The sequence below is a fragment of the Bubalus kerabau genome, chromosome X (assembly GCF_029407905.1).
Source record: "Bubalus kerabau isolate K-KA32 ecotype Philippines breed swamp buffalo chromosome X, PCC_UOA_SB_1v2, whole genome shotgun sequence".
NCBI classification, from domain to species: domain Eukaryota; kingdom Metazoa; phylum Chordata; class Mammalia; order Artiodactyla; family Bovidae; genus Bubalus; species Bubalus kerabau.
In genome coordinates, this window is record NC_073647.1 from 123631597 (window position 1) to 123656357 (window position 24761).

The 24761-nt window shown below is 35.9% G+C and overlaps 1 protein-coding gene across 1 annotated transcript in view; it reads right to left on the bottom strand.

Annotated features, from left to right (window-relative positions):
• LOC129640164 (cilia- and flagella-associated protein 47-like) overlaps nucleotides 1-24761 on the bottom strand; it is a 176454-nt gene that overhangs the window by 53688 nt on the left and 98005 nt on the right. Inside the window, exons 14-16 of the mRNA XM_055565400.1 lie at nucleotides 8930-9089; nucleotides 6883-6977; nucleotides 3248-3400 (exon numbers count right to left, since the gene is read on the bottom strand). Coding sequence (XP_055421375.1) covers nucleotides 3248-3400; nucleotides 6883-6977; nucleotides 8930-9089 — 408 coding nt within the window. The remainder of the gene's footprint in view (nucleotides 1-3247; nucleotides 3401-6882; nucleotides 6978-8929; nucleotides 9090-24761) is intronic.

The window sequence follows — 24761 nt, forward strand, 5'->3', positions numbered from 1 at the left end:
AAGAGTTAAGCATGACAGAGCCATGTGTATATCGATGAGCAGACAGAGAAAGGAGACCTACAAAGAGAAGACAAAGCAGGCCTGCAGAGAAAAGTAGAGAAATAAATACTCCCTAGCACTACATATTACAGCTTCAGCAAACGAAGAAAAACAAACTTCCTGCATTTGACTACAGAAGATTTGGGGGAGCCCAACCTCCCTTATATGCCCACTTTGGCCAGGAGGACAGCATATGACTGAACTATGTTAAGAATCTTGTGGCAAGACTGGGAGGTAGTTTCCATAAAAAGGGAGTGGAAGTTGGCAGGCCGGGCAGAGCAGACTGTCTCATAGATGCTGACCGTGCTGGGAAAGTAGATGGTAAATGTAGACAAGTGGCACGTGATCCCACCCAGGTTAATAACAAGTTAATGTTCTAGAGAAATGAGACTGGAATGACAGTAGGGGACAAATGGTGGATGTAATTCTGGATTATTTTACATAGATTGAATAACATTTTAGTAGATAAAAAATGAGGAAAACAACAGAATGGAAAAGACTAGAGATCGCTTCAAGAAAATTAGAGATACCAAGGGAATATTTCATGCAAAGATGGGCTCGATAAAGGACAGAAATGGTATGGACCTAACAGAAGCAGAAGATATTAAGAAGAGGTGGCAAGAATACACAGAAGAACTGTAGAAAAAGGAGCTTCACAACCCAGATAATCACGATGGTGTGATCACGCACCTAGAGCCACACATCCTGGAATGTGAAGTCAAGGGGGCCTTAGGAAGCATCACTATGAACAAAGCTAGTGGAGGTGATGGAATTCCAGTGGAGCTATTTCAAATCCTGAAAGATGATGCTGTGAAAGTGCTACACTCAATATGCCAGCAAATCTGGAAAACTCAGCAGTGGCCACAGGACTGGAAAAGGTCAGTTTTCATCCCAATCCCAAAGAAAGGCAATACCAAAGAATGCTCAAACTACCACACAATTGCACTCATCTCACATGCTAGTAAAGTAATGCTCAAAATTCTGCAAGCCAGGCTTCAGAAATACATGAACCGTGAACTTCCAGATGTTCAAGCTGGTTTTAGAAGAGGCAGAGGAACCAAGAGATCAAATTGCCAACATACGCTGGATCATGGAAAAAGCAAGAGAGTTCCAGAAAAACATTTATTTCTGCTTTATTGACTACGCCAAAGCCTTTGACTGTGTGGATCACAATAAACTGTAGAAAACTCTGAAAGAGATGGGAATACCAGACCACCTGACCTGCCTCTTGAGAACCTATATGCAGGTCAGGAAGCAACAGTTAGAACTGGACATGGAACAACAGACTGGTTCCAAATAAAAAAGGAGTATGTCAAGGCTGTATATTATCACCCTGCTTATTTAACTTATATGCAGAGTACATCATGAGAAACGCTGGGCTGGAAGAAGCACAAGCTGGAATCAAGATTGACAGGAGAAATATCAATAACCTCAGATATGCAGTTGACACCACCCTTATGGCAGAAAGTGAAGAGGAACTAAAAAGCCTCTTGATGAAAGTGAAAGTAGAGAGTGAAAAAGTTGTCTTAAAGCTCAACATTCAAAAAACGAAGATCATGGCATCTGGTCCCATCACTTCATGGCAAATAGATGGGGAAACAGTGGAAACAGTGTCAGACTTTATTTTTCTGGGCTCCAAAATCACTGCAGATGGTGACTGCAGCCATGAAATTAAAAGATGCTTACTCCTTGGAAGGAAAGTTATGACCAACCTAGATAGCATATTCAAAAGCAGAGACATTACTTTGCCAACAAAGGTTCATCTAGTCAAGGCTATGGTTTTTCCTGTGGTCATGTATGGATTTGAGAGTTGGACTGTGAAGAAGGCTGAGCACCGAAGAATTGATGCTTTTGAACCGTGGTGTTGGAGAAGACTCTTGAGAGTCCCTTGGACTGCAAGGAGATCCAACTAGTCCATTCTGAAGGAGATCAGCCCTGGGATTTCTTTGGAGGGAATGATGCTGAAGCTGAAACTCCAGTACTTTGGCCACCTGATGCGAAGAGTTGACTCATTGGAAAAGACTGTGATGCTGGGAGGGATTGGGGGCAGGCGGAGAAGGGGACGACAGAGGATGAGATGGCTGGATGGCATCACCGACTCGATGGACATGAGTTTGAGTGAACTCCGGGAGTTATTGATGGACAGAGAGGCCTGGCGTGCTGTGATTCATGGGGTCGCAAAGAGTCAGACACGACTGAGTAACTGAACTGAACTGAACTGAACACCATCTGAGTGGGACTAAGTTGAGCTGAGGGACTGCTATTCATATTCATCAGAAATATCTTTAATCATTTAAAATGCGAATTTATTACTTAATAATATAGAAATCGTTACTATAAAAAAGTAAAGATTATTTTACTATCTACTGTATATCCTCTCTATACTCTTGTATACTCTCCCTTCTGTTATACCTCATTTACATTCTCTCATCACTGAAATAATTAGACCCAGAGATGATAGTAGTGAGATCAAAGTAAAAAACTATAGACCAAAATAAGAAAACTAGAGAAGATATTTTGATTCTGCAAGGCATTTCATACTTAATTTTGTGGTTACTTTCCTTTATAAATAATACATAAAGATTTCTCCCGTTGATACTAATAAAACAATTGTTAAGGGAATTTCCCTTTCAATGGGAATAGGAGCTTTCTACTTTATTTCATGTGGAAGATGGCTGAAAACTAAAGTTTGTATCATTGAGAGTTGATTTTGCCAAACCATCATATTAACTTTTTGAAATTTCTTGTTTAAGATGCCAAATGTCAGAGGGATTATTATACAAAATATATTTGGGTATTGAATCTAATTTATGTACATTTTTCTCTTTAAATAAATATTTTATTCAAGGTCATTCTTCCAAATTTAAAGCTACAAGCCATGGCTTTAATCACATTCCATAAATCAGAAAAAGAGAATAAGAAATTAAAGTTGAAAGAAATGAAAATTACAGTTACTACAATTTTTCTTTCCTCACTGATGACATAACCTGAATCTATTCTTATAAATCCATTAATGACCATAACTACTGTCATTTGCAGAAAACTACTATGTAAAGAGGACAAAAATAACACTTGTTGGGCACTAACTGTAAATGAGAAACAAATGGGCATCAATTTTCATGTAACTGAGTAATCAGCAACCTGAAATTTAAGGAAATTGAGTTTTTATTTATTATAATTTTTTATCCCCATGACTGTGTTTTCTTACCTTCCATATCTTCATAATATGCATGTGATTTTCTTTTTGGAATCACTGTAAAGTCTGACAGCTCTAAGATAGGATTTTCTCCCAAAAAATCTCCATCCAGTAAGATTTCCACCTCCTCTTCTAGCCTCTTCCTGGCCTGACATTTTATGACAACTACAGGAGAGAAATATTTTCAGTTAATTTGACTAATGGGTTATTCGATTGTTATTGAGATAGAAAAAAATGAATTATGCTATGAAAAATAGAAATCCCTTTGGCAGACTTTGGCATGTCATTGCATCTGGTATTAACACACATACACTCATTCAGTATCTATATACACTGACATTTTGGCAGCAACATGAATATTAAATAATATGTAAAAACAGCATGACAAGAGATAAATCTAGAAGATACACAGCAAAGTACAGAAGATTACATTAAGATGCAGAAATGTGATTCAGGGACTAGATTTTTCAGCTATTTGTGAGCTTATTATGGTAAATACCAAGCTTTACTTAAATAAAAATACTACAGCAAATACTTTCAAATATTTTTTAAAAAGTTCTATAATATTTATTTTACAATACTTTTGGAACATGTCTTATTATCCCCTGAACTAAAAATATTAATTTAATTAATATTTAACTAAAAATAATATTACATGCACCTTGAAATGTACTTAAATTATTTAAGTAAAATATTTTAATTTCCATGTGTGAATTGCTCTTAAATTTATAAAATACACTATTTAGCAGTTAAAAATAAAACTGTACTTATTTATTTAAATAATATTAAGCAGTATTACATACTAATTTACAGCATTCAACATTAAATTAATGTAACTTTATATATTTCTTTCTATATATTAAACTCCAACATTTTCTTATATAAATTTTAGATGTGTTAGTGATCTTGTGAGTAACCAAAATATTATATCTATATATAGCTAATAATTTTATAAAGGAATGTTACTATCCTGGCACTATCTCTATAATATTATGAGGCCATGTATACTAGAGTCCATATATCTCTAAAATATATCAAATGTTATATTTTATCAGTTCAGATGCACACAGGACATAAACTGAATATGAGATAAAAAAGTGAACTGTAATATTAAAAAAGCTTTTGAAATATATTACTCTATGCTTTTATGGCATCACTAATAACATATGTTAAAATAATTTTATTAGAATATAGTGCTTTACAATGTTGTACTAGCTCCTGCTGTACGGAAAAAAAGGATAATAATAATATGTTCATCAGAACTGCAAAACTGGATAATGTCAGCAGATTTACGTGTTTTTGCAATATGTACCACATCTACAGTAAATAAATAATTAAAATAAATTTTAATTCTTAAATTTACAGGTTGATACTGAACATTTTGGACTTAGAATTAATTATGTGAAATGTACAATGGGGTACAAAGTTAGGTGTAAATTAAGTGGGTTGAAATGGCTGAAGAAAATGTACAAGCTTTTCTCGTTATAATTAGCTTCAGTCTTAGAGCATTAAATCAGAAATTAGTGTGATCAAAGTTACAATTAGTATCATGTCACTGGTCTTGTCCTATAAGTCCTTAGGAAATTAGTGCCCTAGCAAGACCAGCATTGCTAAATCACAATGGATTCACATTCCATTGTCTTTACACTGTGATAGGGAGTGCAGCCCTTTTCCAATTATCTACCTCAATGGACAGGAGCGGATTAGAATGCACAAAGGGAAAAGGTGGCTGACAGTGCAACAAAAGTACCCTGGGCTTGAGAATAACCTGGGTTATAGATACACATAGAAAAAAAGAAAATGAAACAACAAACATTGATGGTGATGCAGTTGAGCAGGGAAAGCAATGGGTTATTTCTGATGTGTTCTTAGGAATGAAGAATGGACTGTACAGAGAGTAAATAATATTTATTTATAAAATCTTACCCATTTGTTTCTCAAGGGCATTTGTAGAGAAAAAGAATTACTAGAATGGGTTTTAGACTTTTGATAAAATGATTTAATAACTACTACACAATCTGCTCAGAACACAGATGTTCACTTGGTTGTGCTAATATAACACAGGCTATTTACAGAACTCACATTTACTTTAAAAAAAAAAAAAATTCCTAATAGAAGTGACTTGATAGAAAATGTCTATATTTTGGAAGCATATTTAACCTTTATTGAAGACAACGGTACAAGAAATTTATGTTTTTTATTTTCTCATAGGCTTTATTTTAGACTTCTAAAAATCTGCTTTAAATCTTTAATCTGGGGGAAAAAAATAAAACAGTATCTGGAGTAGACACGAGCAATACTGCTGTTAGAATTCCAACAGAGTAATGTCTAGGCTGTATTACATCACTTTGATTGGAACACTATTATAAATTTTAAACTGCTCAGCTCTATGGAAAGTATACAAACAACTATGTCCTAGATGGAAATAAAAAAAAATATTTTGACATGTTTGTGAAGCATTCTGAAGATAATTTAGTGTATGTGAAATATTTATGTGTTGATAGTTTTTTTTTAACACAAGAATAAAAATACTTCAAGTAAAACAAATGACATTTATTGTCAAAGGAATTGTTAGGTATGTGGATTTTCACTCCACTTAAAATTAAACTCCATAAGGAAATATATAATCTTGTTCTTCCTTTATAACCTGTGTATCTGGGGAAATGCTGTTATTCACAAGCAAAACTTGCTATTTTCTCTTCTAAGTGTGGTGACATAATTTATTCCAGTAAAGACAAGCCCTTTTTCACTAGCAAAGACTGGTATTGGAGGGAGAAGGAAAATCCAAAATTTCAAGCCTCCTTATAGCTTATTTATGTTGTTCAAGGTGGAGATTGAAAACAGATATCCCTTTGCTATGCAATTCAGTGATTCTTACTTATGAAGAACTATGCCTAGAGCCTGGTAAGAGGCTGGGATACTAAATTTCACCCTATGGTTCTCTAAGAGGAATTGTGCTGGTTATCTAAGAGGAATTCTTACACTGACCCTGGGAAGAAAATGGGAACATCAAAGTATGCAGAAGAAGTGAAGAGTGTTAAGGAAAGAGAACATACAGAAACTTGAGATAAGTCTGGAGTATGTGGAAGAAAAAAGGGGTCGTTGAGAAAAAGGCATTTTACGAGTAGAGATTTGATGTTGCATGTGTGGTGGCAAAGCAAACCTCCCTGAACCCTCCACAGTACATTCTGACTAGTTTTTGGAGAACAGAATCAAAGATTTGTATTAGGAAAACTAACAGAGGAATCATCGTCCCCATGAGTTACACAGAAGCCAGAATACGGTGATTAAATGTAATCCAAGAAGCCAAGTACCTAGGAATCTTACAAATCTAGTGCAGGGCTCAGAGCACATCAAAGACTGTTAAATAAAGGGGTCTGAAGTTGATGTTATTTCAATCTTAGCTGATTGGTAGGTTTCATCAACAGCAAGAACAACAGGAAATGGTATAGTTTTGTGAAAAGATCATTGAACTTACTGTTAAGAGACCAGATTCAGTCCTAGTGTTCCCACCAACAGAGCTGGGTGACTTTAAACCTACTTTCTCTGAACCCGGATTTTCTTGCATGTACAAAGAAGAGATGTGATTAGAGGGTCTCTAAGATCCCTTAAAATCCTAGTGTTCTCTGACTGTAAGATATACTTACTCTGTGGGCTTTCAGGAGGTGATGTCTGTGGGACTCCAATAATAGGGTATATCCAGCGTATTTCTAGGATTTTTTCACTGTCTAGTCCCAAACCCCTGATTAGAAATTAAATTATTAAGAGTGAATAAAAGCATAAACACTTTCAGTATTAGTATAAAATAACACATTTTTAGTGACCTAATGATACTTTAAACAAAGCTTATAAATTTAAACTTCGGTGGAGAGAAACTAAGTATGAAATAAAAAACATTTTCTGCAAATGCTGATTTTTACAAACATTTCAAACCAAACCCTGGGAAATCATCCCTAAGAAAACTGTAGTACAATCATTGCCAGAGCCAAGTTACAACTGAAGAACTCTTTTCCCTACCTTCAAAGGTTGGTACAGCAGCTGGCCCTCCATATCTGTGGTTTCTGAATCCACAGATTCAACCAACCATGAACTGAAAGTATTATATTAAAAAAAAAAAAAAAGAAAGAAATTCTGGAAAGTTTAAAAAAAACCCAAAACTTCTATTTACATAGCATTTACATTGTATTAGGCATTATAATAACGCAGAGGTGATTTTAGGGCTTCCTAAGTGGTGTTAGTGGTAAAGAATCCACCTGCCCATTTAGGAGATGCAGGAGACACAAGTTCGATCCCTGGGTATGGAAAATCTCCTGGAGGAGGAAATTGCAACCCACTCCAGTATCCTGGCCTGGAAATCCCATGGACAGAGTAGCCTGGCAGGCTACAGCCCATAGGGTCACAAAAGAGACACGACTGAGCACAACACAGCAGCAGAGGTAATTTAAAGTATATGGGAGGATGTGTATAGGTTATATGCAAATTCTATGCCGTTTTATGTAATGGACTTGAGCAGCAATGGATTTTGGTATCCATGGGGGTCTTGGAATCCGTCCCCCAAGGATACTGAGGGATGACTGTACTGGTATTAATATTTACTGATGTGACTAAACTGTGATTAATAAGAGGTAATACAGTTTCCATGGATTATACTCTAAACTGGATAGGAAAAGCACAAAAGAAAAAATGCCGTTAAGTATGGGACTTCAGAAAGTAATGGGGAAGGTACTTTTGGAGGCTACCAGTTAAAAAAAAAAGGGGCATTTGTAAAATTATTCAAAGTCCATCAGACACCACCAGGAGGACAGCAATACTGGAAAATGGTTTTGATTGTTGTTGAAAATAGATTTTTCTTATTAAAGATGGAGCATAAGACACAATAGGCAGGACCAGCTTCACCAGCATAGGACTTGTTCAACAGCACAAGAACTCCACACTTGGAATCACTCATGTTTGTTTAATGTCTTGAAATTCTTAATACTTTTTGAACAATGGCCTCCTCACTTTCATTTTACCCAGATTACATCTGCAGTCTTGACTGCAGGAGTGCTGAAATCCTGGCAGAACGGACATTAATGAGCCTACAGGAAAGAAGGTTTTGAATGTGAAGAAGAAATATGTACACATAAGACAAAGTAAGAATTTCCTTTGAATTAAGGCTTCTAGACCATTATTTAATTAAATTATAAAAGAAGAGAAAACATTTAAATTTTGCATCAGTACTGAAGTCTGCTTACATTTCAGCTAAGCAGAGAGGGGACAAGTAACATGCACTCTGGCAATGACACAGCACACCCTAGTCATGGCAGTATTTCATCAGGATGTCATATGCCTGGCACGGTGCCATCACTTGGTGTACATCAGCATAAATCCTATACTTTGCCCAGACAGGCTGATCCAGGTTGTTCTGTAGATATAGACTCAAAAAGGAGGCTTTGTATTTGACTGTATCTGACTGTGATTCATTGATACGATACTTAAGATTGACTTGTTCCTCACTCAGAACTTCAAAATCAGCAATGATATATACAATCCCCCTATAACAAATATATTTTCCTCCTCTAACCATATACATATCAATACTTCAGAGAACATAACCTCATGAACTTTACATTGCATAACATATAAAAGAAACTGGATCAATCAATGCCAGTCAAAATGAAATCATATTCCTTCAATGTCCTATTTAAATGTTACCTTTTCACCTCTGGGTGCAATTCCATAAAATTGTCAATAAACCATCTTTTTCCACTGGCCTTCCTCATTTGAATAAGGACCATTGTTTTTTGTAATTTCATAACCTGGGGCATAAATAACACCTGGATATCCAGAGTCCCTTTAGGAGGCAATGCAATTCCTGTTAAAAAAAAAAAAAAGTTCTAATGTGGTAAACATTTTAGAATATAATTTTAACAACGAAAGTAACCTCTCCTTACTGATTATCTAAATTTTTCAAAATCACTCCTGAACAAAAAAATATGATAAATTATAAGTGTACTTTACTGGCTTCACTAAATTTCCTCAAATGTCATCAATTTTTTAAAAAACACATTTTATCCTGAGGCAAGAAGCTTCTCCTGAAGAGGACAGAAGAACTGAAGAACTGCTGATAGTTTTAGCTTAAGTTTCCCAGAGTGATAAAAGAACCATAAAACTTATGAGCCTTTACAAGTCTTACTGTATTTTACATAAGATACAGTACAGCAATTCTGACCTTTAAGTTTTTGTGTATTTTTTTTCTAGACCATAAGAGCTCCACATTTCTGCCTGGAGCCCAAAAATGGCTACCAGTAAGCTGTTTATTTCTCTAACTGATCCATGAAGGAAGCTAAAGCGTATTCATGAAAGAAAGGGGCATCCACCTCAGGTTGTAAAAATCAGAAGACAGAAAAACTGACATTTTCTTACATTATAATGAATTAAAAAAATTTAGCCTCTGCTTTGCATAAGTACTACCTGCAAAAAAAATTGTTAGATATGGAGTTTGCTAAGCCCCAACTAGAGAGATGCTGATTTGTTCAGTCTGAGCTGAGGTCTCAAAGCTGCATATTTAAGTAGCAGCTCAAGAGATCTAGAAACAGATGGTCATGAGACTTAGAAAAAAACCCTTTACCAATGGACAAGTATTGAGAGGTTAGAAGACTAGTGAGCTTCTGGCCATTTATAACACTGAAGGTTTCCAAGTGATTGGTGTCTTCTTTTATTGTGAAGAGTAACACTCTTTACAAGAAAATGAGGGATTACTGACTATATATTTTTTAATTCTTTGTTATTAGATTGAAGATATTCAAGGCCATTTTGTGAATACTGTACTAAATTATAAAGAATATCAAAAAAGAAAATAGAAAATGGCCCCTCTACAAAATATTTCAACTCAAAATTCTTATAAATTAAAAATTTTTATTTTTATTCCTTCAGGAAATGAAAATTTTCTAAGGTGTATAATCACACTTAACAATAACCAATAATCAATATGATTACTAATTAGTATTTATTCACTGTTGACTATATGTCAGGCTCCGTGCTAAGTATTTTTCACATGACATCTCATTTCATTCTCCAAAATCACCATAAATAAGTGTATTATGTTTCTCATTTAAGATGGAGATATTGAGACAATTTGGTTAAACAACTTGCCCAAAGTTCCAATGAAAGACCATGGTGTTTACTAAGATATATGAAAAATTTCTATCTTCAACATTGTCTATAAAAGTTCTGTATTTTCAATGAATCATTGCATTCAAATAAATAAAAACAGCAAGAGCCAGAATAGGCTAGGATAAAAAGCTGGAATATGATAAAAACAGCAGAGCTGAGTCAAATAAACCATACATGAATCTCCAAGGAAAAGTTTCAAAATGATCATTCACTCTTACAAAAGTATATTACCCATTAGAAATAAACCAGAAATAAATAAAAATAAACTCAGACATTCAGATAGTGTAAGGAGTCAAGACAAAGATACAAAGGATACTTGGTTGTTAACATCATGCTTTCTTATAATATTTGAAATTAAAGATAATCCTATAATAAGCCCATTTAATTAAAAATCTAGTAGGCTATTTGTGGCTACAACTTTCCACCAGTCTACAAGCAGAACATCAGTCTACAAGAAGAACTAATACCAGTCTATAAGTAAAACCAATACCAGTCTACAAGTAGAACCACAGTTTCTTATTGAATTAACCATACATTTCTTTATTATTACATGTTTGAATAGTAAGAATTACTATCATGTTAATAAACTTCCAAGAAATGACTGAAACTCAGCATTGATAAGAACTTTGGGAATTTATCAGATTCATTCCGTGTCTCATAAATAATTTTTATTTCCTTTGGTTTTCCCATTGCAATACTTTGAGCAGAGACAGGAAAGCCGTCCACATTTCTATCTTATAAAGAATCTGACTCATGTTTCCTTCTAAGATCTATATGTTTTCATCCTTATAGTTAAATATTCAATCCATTTGTAATTTATCCATGTGTAAGGGATGAAGAATGCATTCAAGGTTGTTGATTTTCTGTATGAGACTAGTTATCCAAATATTGGATACTATTGCTTATACATGGAATCCAGAAAAATGATATGGATGAACTTACTTGCAAAGCAGAAATAAAAACACAAATGTAGAGAACAAACTTATGAATATCAAGGAGAACAGGGTTGGGGTAAATTGGGAAATTGGGAGTGACTTATATACAATAATATGTATAAGATAGATAACTAAGGAGAACTGACTGTATAGCACAGGGAATTCTATTCAGTGTTCTGTGGTGACCTAAATAGAAATCTAAAAAAGAGGGGGTATATGTATATGTAAAGTTGATTCACTTTGCTGTACACCCAAAACTAATACAACATTGTAAAGCCACTATATTCCAATAAAAACTAAAACAAAAAGTTCAGTGATTGGAAATGCCACCTTCATGGCCTTTTCATATATATTTAGGTCTTTTTCTGCAGTCCCTAGATTTCTCATCATGTGTAAGTACCATGTTGTTTTAATTATAGATGCTTTATTTTCTGCTAGGACTGTCTCCTCCTTCAGCTCATTAAAACAATTTTTTTTTTTTCAAATTTCAAAGGAATAGTTAACTCCAAGAAGGGGATGGCCTGGCAAGCAGTACTTTTAATGGGATCATCTTACATTTACACTTTAGGGATAATAGCCATTTTTGTCCATTCATGATCGATTCAAGATCAACTATAGGGCCTTTATTTTTTCATTTGAGCATTATATTAGGTGCTTCTAGGTTCTTGGAACAGGTTTTCAGCCAGTCTTAGTTTTTGGTGTTGCTAGAGGCTCATTTCAATATCTACATATGTGTTTAGCAGGAAGCTGGGAGAAACCACATCAGTTGTTTCTATCATCTGACTGGGAAATCTAATTGTATGATGATTACTACATTCAGTAGATTACACAATCTAATAAAATGTATTTTGCACTCAAGACATTTTCTAAGCTGATCTTTTGGTGTTTTACTTTATTTCCATACAGTAACTACACAAACTAACTACAGATGATTTACCTTTTTCTATTACAGTTACCATTCTAGAGGTTCAAAACCCTAATAATCATTTTGGGGAAAATATGCATATTTTACTACACATAAGTGATTTTATGTACTTTATGAGAGAGGTATATATTATTTACAGAATTTTTGAAACCCTGATAAAATATTATGCTTAGCATCTGAGAAATATTGAAAAGAATGGCATTCATTGTATTATCACTATTACTGTTTTGCTTTTGAAATCTGCTATGGCCTACTTGCAATTAGCTTTCAAATTTTATTCAGTGTATTTTAATTCCGCTATTTTGACTGCTCTTTAGATTAAAGGTAATAGAAATATTTATGCACTGATCTCCAATTTGAAATATAGAAGCTGTATAATGCCTTAATGGCTATGAGGTTTCCTGCCTTCTTAGAAGAAAATCTTCTCAAGAGTGTAAAGTGAACATAATCCTCATTTTAGTAATAAAAGTATTTCATCTTGGGAGATTAATTTTTAATCACTTTAGTGGTATTACACTATTACTCTCTACAACATAATTTCTAACATTTAGCATGGAATTAGAAATAGCCCATGTCAGGAAATCAGAGACACTTAAACATGTTGTTGTTTAGTTGCTAAAGTCATGTCTGACCCCATGGACTGTAGCCCACCAGGCTCCTATGTCCAGGGAATTTCCCAGGCAAGAATACTGAGTGGGTTGACATTTCCTTCTCCACAGGATCTTCGTGACCCAGGGATTGAACCTGGGTCTCCTACACTGGTAGGTGGGTTCTTGACCACTGAGCTACCAAAGAAGTCTGTATTTAAACATACTAGCATCCTAAATGATAACTATTACTTTTGTTATAGTGGTTTATTTAATTTATTTATTTATACTTTTGTCAAATGTCTATTTATTTTTTTAAACTGAAGTACAGTTGATTTACAATATCATGTTAATTTCAAGTATACAGCAAAGCGATTCAGTTATATGTATAAATGTATATCTATCTATCTATCTATCTATCTATGGGGCTTCCCAGGTAGAGCTAGTGGTAAAGAACCTGCCTGCCAATGCAAGTGATGTAAGAGATGCAGTTTCCACCCCCAGGTTGTGAAGATCCCCTGGAAGAGGGCATGGCAATCCACTCCGGTATTCTTGCCTAGAGAATCCTATGGACAGAGGAGCCTGGCGGGCTATAGTAATAGGGTCACAAAGAGTCAGATATGACTGAGGTGACTTAGCACACACATATATATTTATGTTTTTTTTTTCAATTCTATTCCATTAGTTTATTACAAGATATTGAATAGAGCTCCTTGTGCTATACAGAAGGATCTTGTTAATTTTATATATGGCAGTGTATGTTTGTTAATTCTATAGTCCTAATTTATCCCTTCTGGAGAAGGGAATGGCAAACCACTTCAGTATTCTTGCCTTGAGAACACCATGAAAAGTATGAAAAGACAAAAAGATAGGATGGACAGGGAGGTCTGGCGTGCTGCAGTCCCTGGGGTTGCAGAGAGTCGGACATGACTGAGCAACTTAACTAAACTTAATTTATCACTTCCCCATCTTCCACTTTCATCTTCCACATCAAGGAAGATGTCACCTTGCTTATTTAACTTGTTTGCAGAGTACATCATGTGACATGCCAAGCTGGATGAAGCATATGCTGGAATCAAGATTGCCCAGAGAAATATCAATAACCTCAGATATGCAGATGACACCATCCTTATTGCAGAAAGTGAAGAGGAACTGAAGAGCTTCTTGATGAAAGTTAAAGAGAAGAGTGAAAAAGCTGGCTTAAAACTCAACATTCAAAAAACTAAGATCATGGCATCTGGTCCCATCACTTCATGGCAAATAGATGGAGAAACAATGGAAACAGTGACAGACTTTATCTTCTTGGGCTCCAAAATCACTGCAGATGGTGACTGTAGCCATGAAATTAAAATAAGCAACCCAGGATGCAACTGGATTTTACAGACATTTTCCCTTTACATTTGATAACTTGAAATAAAAATTAAATAATATAAATACACACACACAAAATAAAAGATTCTTGCCCCTTGGAAGAAAAGCTATAACCAACCTAGACAGCATATTAAAAAGCAGAGACATTTGGCGACAAAGATCCATCTAGTCAAGGCTATGGTTTTTCCAGTAGTCATGTATGGATATGAGAGCTGGATCATAAAGAAGGCTGAGTGTTGAAGAAAATTGATGCTTTTGAACTGTGGTGTTGGAGAAGACTCTTGAGAATCCCTTGGACTGCAAGGAGATCTAAGCAGTCAATCCTAAAGGAAATCAATCCTGAATATTCATTGGAAGGACTGATGCTGAAGCTCCAATACTTTGGCCACCTGATGCAAAGGGTCAACTCATTAGAAAAGACCCTGATACTGGGTAAGACTGAAGGCAGGAGGAGAAGGGGATGACAGAGGATGAGATGGTGAGATAGTATCACTGACTCAACGGACATGAGTTTGAGCAAGCTCTGGGAGATGGTGAAGGACAGGGAACCCTGGCACGCTGCAGTCCATGGGGTTGCAAAGAGATGGACACAACTTAGGGACTGAACAACAACAACAACGTCATCTTCCACTTTGGAAACCATAAGTCTGTGTTCTATGTCTGTGAGTTTGTTTTTGTTTTGTAAATAAGTTCATCTGCACTACTTTATTTTAGATTCCACATGTAAGTGATATCATATGATACTTATCTTTGTCTAATTTACTTTACTCAGTATGAGAATCTCTAGGTCCATTCATGTTTCTACTACTAGTGATGTATTTTAAAGAAGAATGTAATTTTTCATTTCAAGTCATCAAGAACATGGCTTTTCATTAACCACTTTCACACATGAAATCTGTGTACTTTTTACTTGAATATATTTTCAATAACTGACTTATTAATAATCTTAAAATTATCACTAAAAAACAGAAGAGAATTATAAATGTGGAGAAGAGTTCTTTCATTGATTCTTCAACTAGTATAGGCTGAGTTATGTCCTCCTCCTCAACTCATATCTTGAATGCCCAATTGCCAGTATCTCAAATGTAATTGTATTCAAAGATGAGGCCTTTAAAAAGATGGTTAAGTTAAAATAAGACTGTTAAGGTAGGCTCTAATGAAATCTGACTGGTGTCCTTTAAAAAAAAAGGGAATTTTGACAAACAGACGCACAACATGGATGCTCAACACACACAGGAAAGACCACGTAAGGACACCATGAGAAGGCAAGCATCTACAAGCCAAGTAGAGATACCATGTGTGTGCTTAGTCACTCAGTCATGTCTGACTCTGCAACCTCATGAACTGTAGCCATACCTTAGAAGGAATAAAATATCCTAGGTCCCTTGATTTTGAACTCCCAGCCTCCAGAAATGTGAAAAAATGATTTTATTTTGTTTAATCCTCCCAGAATGGGATTTTGTTGTTACAGCCCTAGCAAACTAATACATGAAATTATATTTCCTTCTATGTTATCTCAGAGGCTGAGGCATAGGATGCCACTGAACTTGCTTAGAGAATTTCTAATTCCAGGGTCACCAAGAGTCAGACATGACTGAGAACGCATGCATGCATATTCTCCCACAAACTTCCCTCGCATTCAGGCTACAATATAGTATCGAGCAGGGTCCAGTGGCATGTGAACTATGCTGATAGGCACAATCCCACAAGCACTGTTACAGAGAAGAAAAAGGAAAGAGCTGGAGAGCTCTGCATAGTTGACCAGATGTGGGAGTCAGTGAACAAGTAGAAGCTTGGCCATAAGAACAGAAAGAGCTTTTCTAATGTAATGGTGAGAGAGGCAAGGCACATAGATAAAAATAACATAAGGCTGGCCAATGTAATGGAAAAAACAGACAATTAGATTCTGATTTGACTCTATATTCTTATTGAAATAGAAAGAATATCAGATGAAAGAAGGAAAGGAAATGTTGAATGTTAGTAGTAGTCACCAGGTTTCAATTCACTGTAGGAAATTTTACTAAAGGAAAAGAATATCTCATCAAAAGTTCATCATTCACTCACAATTTACTGATTTCTCTGTCTCTATCCATCTACCCCACTCCAGTACTCTTGCCTGGAAAATCCCATGGATGGAGGAGCCTGGTAGGCTGAAGTCCATGGGGTTGCTAAGAGTCAGACATGACTGAGCGACTTTACTTTCACTTTTCACTTTCATGCATTGGAGAAGGAAATGGCAACACACTCCAGTGTTCTTGCCTGGAGAATCCCAGGGACGGGGGAGCCTGGTGGGCTGCCGTCTATGGGGTCACACAGAGTCGGACACGACTGAAGTGACTTAGCAGCAGCAGCATCTATCCATCTCTATATCATCAAATTCTATAAATCCTAAGAAGAACTTAGTTCTCTCTCTGTTAGAATGTTTATTTTTATTTCTGAAGCAAGAAAATTACATAAAATGACAGAAAGGAATGGTACTGTGTACCTCGGACTCCATTTTACAAGACCAGACCTTACAAAGTATTTTAATAAGTTGAATTTTCATTCTCTTCATAGAAATATTTTAGTGGTAGAAGGTCTAAATGTCAGGTTATAGAGATTTTTTTTCTGAAGGGCAGGTATCTTTGCATAATAAAATCTATAGCTTTGTGTTTTACAATCAAATCAGTAGCTTCATTAACTAGCTTACAGATCCACCTGTTTTATGCTAAAAATCACAATGACAATTCTCTGTGATTGGAACCTGAGTTCATCTGTGTGGAAAATTGGTCATTTGACATAATAGGAAGGGAAATTTTACAAAAAATGTAAAATTATTCTCAGCTGCTAACATAATTTAATAAAAACTCATGACAATTATCCAGAGACCTGGCCATGCTTTATGTCAGGCAGTAGCACACATTAAATGCTGTTAAACACTGAGTTCTTAAAGACATTTTCCAATTTACAAACAGCAACATTAATTTCAAATACACATTATTTCTGCAAATAACATTTTTAGTATTGACTGCCAAACTGAGAGAGTTGACTTAGGCAGGTTGATAAGGAGTCCAAGCCTAAGGCCCCTTTGAGGAGGAGGTAAACATTCTTTCTTTTAAACATTTTTTTGCCTTAGACAAGTAGGCCTCGTTGGCAGCAGTATCTCTTGTTCAACGATATGCATTTTTTTTTTTTTTTTTTTTAGCTTTGGATGTATATTACGGGAGAAGGTCTGGGTAAAAACTTCCACAGCCTTGAGCTCTGGGTTAACCTGTTCTCTCTGGCTAATCTTGTGCTGATGGCATCCCAGGATGTATGTTATGGGAAAGGGTCTGGGCAAAATTCTCACAGCCTTGAGGTATTTTTGTATCTATTCTCAGCAGCTAGTTGAGAAGTATATAAGGCCCCACTTAAACTAGTGAGGTGGGTACTCTCCTGCCCCCTTCTGATGTTTATGTTAGAGCTTTTTCTGTCACTTTCACTTTAAATAAAATCTACACAAAGCTCTTGAGTAACTGAGACTGTCTTTGGTCCCAGAGTTTAATCTCCTTTGGAGACCACGAATCTGGTAGCACTGCTCACTGTTAGCTATCATCTTGGGGGCTTGTCTGGGATTCCAAGACAAGGTGTAAGTTTTCATCTATCAAAACTACATGATATATGTTAACTAAAATCAACATGAGGTATAGCAATTGTCTCTTGTAAGGAAACAAACATACATGTATTTGTTTCTAAATGCTTACTTAGCTCTGATTATTATCAATCACATAAACATAAATGATCCATATTTTATCTTTTAAAAAGTAGATATTATAGGTATCAAGCACAGTATATATATATCATTATCTTTCTGATTATTCTCTCATATTATGATATAATCCTTATTCATTACAAAAATATTTGAGATAATTATAAACATGAGGTTGTAAGAAATGAAAGTATCCTTTACTCAGTTATTACCATGGTAACATTTTGTAAAACTGTAACACAACACAAAATCTAAAATATTAACATTGAAACAGTGAAGATACAGAAGTTTCATTACCACAAGGATCCTTCCAGTTGGCCTTTTATACACACCCCCACCTCATCTCCTACTCTAACCCTGAATCATTAGAGCACTATTCTCCATTTTTAAAGTTTTGTGACATTTGGAATATTTTATAAATGAAATCACATAGTATACAAATTTAGGGGTTGGCTTCTTCACCCAGAATTACTTCCTGGATATTCAATCAGGTTGTTGCAGTTACCAATGCTTCGTCCATTCTGGTGCTGAATACTACTTGGTGGTCTCAGGTGGCACAAGTGGTAAAGAACGCACTCATCCATGCAAGAGACATAAGAGACACGGGTTCGATCTCTGAGTTGGGAAGATCCCTGGAGGAGGGCATGGCAACCCACTCCAGTATTCTTGTCTGGAGAAACCCATGGACAGAGGAGCCTGGCGGGCCATAGTCTATAGGGTCACAAAGAGTCAGACATGACAGCAACTGAGCACATAGATAAACCACCACTTGTTTAACTATTTACCTGTAGAAGGGCATCTAAGTTTTTTGGGGTACTACAAAGAGATCTGCTATAAACATTCATACCCATATTTTCGTGTGACATAAATTTAGACTTTTCTGGGATAAATACTCATGAGTGTAACTGTTGGATGGTAGGGTAGTTGCATGTTTACTTTGATAAGAAACACCCAAACAATTTTCCAGAGTGGCTTACCCTTTCACATTCCCCTCAGCAATGTATGAGTGATCTAGTTTCTTGATATCCTTCTTAGCATTTGATACTGCCCTTATTTTTTATTTTAGCCATTCTGATAAGTCTGTAGTGAAATCTCTTTGTGTTTTGATTTGGCATTTCTCTAAAGACTAATGATGTTGAACACCTTTTCATGTGCTTGCAACCATTAATATATTTTCTCTGGTGTAATGCTTATTCATATTCTCTGCTCATTTTCTAAAAATTGTGTTTTTATTAGTGACTTTTCAGTATGTTTTATATACTGTAGATATTAACCTTTTGTCACATATGAAGTTTGCAAACATTTTCTCCCAGTTTATAGCTTTCCACTTTATCATCTTCTCATGGTCTTTTATGAGTAAGATATATTAGTTTGATGTTCAACTTATTAATTTTTCCTCTTATGGAATTTGTTATTGGTTAAAAGAGCTATTTACTTAGTTAGCACTGTGTAAATTTTTGCCAAAAGTGTGAGCATCTTGATAGAAATTGCATGAAACCTATAAATCACATAGGATAGAACTGACATCTTTGCCATACTGAGTCTTTCAATTCCTGAACAGAGCGTATCTCTCCGTTTATTTAAATGTCATTTGATTTTGTCATTTTAAGCATACAAATCCTATATGTGCTTTGTTAGATTTACTTCTAAGTAGTGTTCTTGCCTGGAGAATCCCAGGGATGGGGGAGCCTGGTGGGCTGCCATCTATGGGGTCGCACAGAGTCGGACATGACTGAAGTGACTTAGCAGCAGCAGCAGCAGCAGTTTACTTATTTGGAGAGATTATAAATAATATTAGATTTAAATTTCAGTTTCTATATATTCAGTGATTTATTTTTTGTGTTTTTCTTATTTATCATGACCTTGCTGAATTCACTTAATACTTCTAACAAGCTTTTTCTTAAAAAAAGATTCCTAGGGATTTTCTGGTAATCAGAAAATTACTACTGGGCTCTTACTACTAGCACCAGCTTGGAAACCGCATTTCATCTTTGGTAGGTTTGGTAGTTTGGAATTTACTAGAAATGGATCGATTTCTCCTAATTTGATGAATTTATGTGCTTGATATGAAAATAAGGACAGTTCAATTTCTTCTTTCATTCTTTTTGTCTTTCATTTTCTGTGCTTGTCTTATTGCACTGGCTGGGACTTCCAACAGCACAATAAATAAGTGCTGCGAGTAACATCTTTGTGTTGCTGCTTGTTCTAGAGAGAAACTATTCAGTGTTTCACAACTGAAGGTGACATTAGCTGTAGTTTTACCATGTAAGCTCTTCGTCAGGTAGAGGAAGTTCCCTTTTAATCCTAGGTTGTAAAGAGCTTTATAAGAAATTGATAATATTTTTACTCTAAAGCTTTTTCTGTATTGGTAGACTGGAGATTTCTTTTTTCCTTTAGTCTTTTTAGCAGGGAAATTTCAAATGCTGAACCATCCGTTCAGTTCAGTTCAGTTCAGTTCAGTCGCTCAGTCATGTCTGACTCTTTGCGACCCCATAAAAGGCAGCACATCAGGCCTCTCTGTCCATCACCAACTCCCGGAGTTTACCCAAACTCATGTCCATTGAGTCAGAGATGGCATCCAACCATCTCATCCTCTGTCATCCCCTTCTCCTCATGCCCTCAATTTTTCCCAGCATCAGGGTCTTTTCAAATGAGTCAGCTCTTCCCATCAGGTGGCCAAAGTATTGGAGTTTAAGCCTCAACATCAGTCCTTCCAATGAACACCCAGGACTGGTCTCCTTTAGGATGGACTGGTTGGATCTCCTTGCAGTCCAAGGGACTTGCAAGAGTTCTCCAACACCACAGTTCAAAAGCATCAATTATTCTGTGCTCAGCTTTCTTTATAGTCCAACTCTCACATCCATACATGACTACTGGAAAAACCATAGCCTTGACTAGATGGACCTTTGTTGACAAAGTAATGTTTCTGCTTTTTAATATGCTGTCTAGGTTGGTCATAACTTTCCTTCCAAGAAGTAAGCGTCTTTTAATTTCATGGCACAATAGCCATCTGCAGTGATTTTGGAGCCCAGAAAAATAAAGTCTGACACTGTTTCCACTGTTTCCCCATCTATTTGCCATGAAGTGATAGGACTGGATGCCATGATCTTAGTTTTCTGAATGTTGAGTTTTAAGCCAAGTTTTTCACTCTCCTCTTTCACTTTCATCAAGAAGCTCTTTAATCTTTACGTTTGGAATAAATGACATCTGCTCATGGATATATTTTTGTTATATAATGATGGGTTCAATTTATTAATATTCTGTAGAAGATTTTTGTATTTAATTTCATTAATACTATTAGTCTGTAGCTTTATTTAACTGTGACGTGTTTCTGGTTTTTGTATCAGAGTAATGCTGTCCTCATAGAATAAGTTGGAAAGTGGTTTTTTCTCTTCTCTATCTTAGAAGAATTTGAGGAAGATTGGTGTTAATTCCTCATTAAATGTTTGGTAGAATTTGCCAGTGAGGCCACTGGCCTAAAGATTTCACCTTGGAAGCCTCTCAATTATTAATTCAATTTCTTTAATAGAGTACTACTCATACTATCTATTTCATTTTTGGTGTGTGTCCATGCTAAATCACTTCAGTCGTGATCGACTCTTTGTGACCCTATGGGCTGTAGCCCTCCAGGCTCTTCTCTCCATGGGATTCTCCAGGCAAGAATACTGGAGTGGGTTATCATTTCCTTCTCCAGGTGATCTTCCTGACCCAGGGATTGAACCTGCGTCTCTTATGTCTCCTGCATTGGCAGGTGGGCTCTTACTACTAGCACCAGCTTGGAAACCGCATTTCATCTTTGGTAGGTTTGGTAGTTTGGAATTTACTAGAAATGGATCGATTTCTCCTAAGTTGATGAATTTATGTGTTTATAGTTTACAATGCTGGCTTATTTTTTTAATACCTTAAGTTATCAGCAGTGATGTTGCCATGGGTTACTTGAACATATTTTAGATTCTAATTAATTTATAGTGTTTTTGAGTCTATCACTTCATATAATTTTCTTAGGTATTTAAAATGACAATTCAATATACATATGCAACTTCTTAGTTTCCACAGGTATCGATGTTTAATTTTAATGAAATGTATATAACTTATATTTAAAATGTACCCAGGATTTGTTTTATTCAGGTATGGTGAAACATACAGGCTTCCAACGTGTTGTAATGGTAAAGAATCCACCTGCTAATGCGGGAGATGCAGGTCTGATCCCTGTGTTGAGAAGATCCCCTGGAGGAGGAAATGGCAATCCACTCCAGTATTCTTGCCTGGGAAATCCCCTGGACAGAGGAGCCTGGTGGGCTACAGTCCATGGGGTTGCAAAGAGTCAGACATGACAGTGACTGAACAGCAGCAGCGGCGTGATGAGACATGCAGACACTGAAATGACTGTCATGAAGGAAGAAGTTTTAAAGCCGCCTATCCCTAGGAACAGGAAGCATGGCGTGCCATGCAGGGCCACATGGGGAATCATCAGAATAAGTCATGGGTGAGGGAATGACCAAGAGTCTTTGTTGTGTTTATCATAGGGAGTAAACAGCAAGGAAGATAAACAGGCCAAGCAGGTTTAGGATAGAGGATATTTTCCTTACAATAGACCACAGATTCTAGAAGATGATGTGGCCAAGTTTTAGGATTTGGAAAGGAGTCACAGTTGTGTTTAAAAAAAAAAAAAAGGTGGGGGATGTACACTGCCATTGGGGATATGAATGTTGAGAATGAAGGATGACCTGGAAGAACAGGTGTTCACAGGGTAACAGATATTAAGAAGGATAAATATATACTTATATACTTCCTGATGAAGGAAAGATAGTTGGTGGTGGTAAGATCTCATACTCACACAATGGGGATGAGACTTTAGAGGTAGAAAAGAATGGATAACTTAGCAAATATGCATTGCATGTAAGGATTTCATAATGGCTTGAAAATAATCCATTAATTATTTGACATTCTCTAAATACCTAGACTGAAGTATATAAACATATACTTTGCTATATACATGCTTAGCATTCTCAAAATTCAGCTCTCACAAATAAACTAATGCCCAATGCTGAGTTTGTTAACGTACTCAGGAATTAAGCACTTGTCTGCAAGACAAATGTCTTAGCATCTGTATTTTCCTCCTATGAGTTTCTTCCCGATAAGAAGTTGTGATAAAGATCCCAGAAACATTTATATTTGATAATAGATAAACGCCAAAGATGGCATCCTTTGTTGTTATTGAGGGGTTAGGGATTTTAGAACATGCCACTTGCTACAGGAAAGGCAATCCATTAGAGCTATAAGAATTCAGGAAGAATACAAGTGGCAAAAGGTAATGAATAGCTGTGCCTGGTCAAAATGGGGAAATCCTAGAAGGGATGTTTTCCTAAAATGTATTCATCATATCTCTTTTATGAGATAACTGAAAAAACAGAAATCTAATCCTTTTGTAAAATTAAATTCTGACTTGCTCACAGAGCTGGTGACAGTAGAGATTTGATTGTGTACTTCTTTCCTACTTATGGAGACCATCACAACTTACATTCATTTGATTTTACTTTTAGACTTAAAGATAAATAGGGGTGTCAGCTAAAAGAAGAAGAAGAATAAATGATAACAATTTCAGTTCATGTGTAATTGGATTTTTAACATATCAAGATAGAGCCCTGATTACATTTGACAGATGCATATTGATTTTCATTTTAAACTCTTCTTATCCAAGGTTATTTCTGGAATTTTTTGCTTTAAATTAAACAAAGGTTTGGAGTGATAGAAGATTTTAATTAACTTCACTGACAATGTAACGCCTACCCTGCAACTGGAGTCTGATATTATCTTTCATATATTTTATATTTCATATAAAACAAACATAATATGTGATTTCATATTTATGGAGCATAAAGCAGGAATTTTATTTTTTATAATGGCTTCCCCATTGGCTCTAGTGATAAAGAATCCACCTGCCAATGCAAGAGACTCAAGAGATGCGGGTTCAATCCCTGGGTTGGGAAGATCCCCTGGAGAAGGGCATGGCAACCCACTCCAGTACTCTTGCCTGGAGAATCCCATGGACAGAGGAGCCTGGTGGGCTATAGCCCATGGGGTTGCAAAGAGTTGGGCATGTCTGAGCACACATAAACAGGTCATATGACTTAAGACATGTTTTCACATATCAGAGTCTAAGAATTAAAAATGCAAAGTCTACAAAACTGCATAGTTTCTCAAAAGTGACTCAAGTGTGCTGAAGTTGTCACCACTGTGACATCTCTTCACACTTCATAGTTTCCATCTCTTGAGGCTCTTGCATAGAAGCTAACATATCTATGTTTTTCCATACCCATGGATTTTGTGCCAGTGATCTTTAATAGTCTTAGCTTGATTTCTTCTCTATCTCATGCATGTGAATAAATGTCCAATTTTAAGCATGTTTTATTATGTTTCCCCTAAGACAGGCACTTGACACTTGATTCCAACATCATAAAAACATTATAAGATTACTAAAATGTGAAAGAGTATATTTCATTTACAAAACAAAATTTCACTAACTTATATACTGTTGTCTTCCAAAAGTAGTAGAAAAGTATATAATTGACCTTTCATTTTACTTTTGAGCACTTTTATTCTAAATTTTTATTTTTATGCCTTTTCTTGTTTAGTTGCTAAGTCGTGAGCTACTCTTTCAACCCCTTGGACCGTAGACTGCCAGGCTCTCTGTCTATGGGATTCTCCAGGCAAAAATATTGGAGTGGGTTGTCATTTCCTTCTCCAGGGTATCTTTCCAACTCAGGGATCGAACCTGGGTCTCCTGCATTGCAGGCCAATTCTTTACCAACTGAGCTATGAGGGA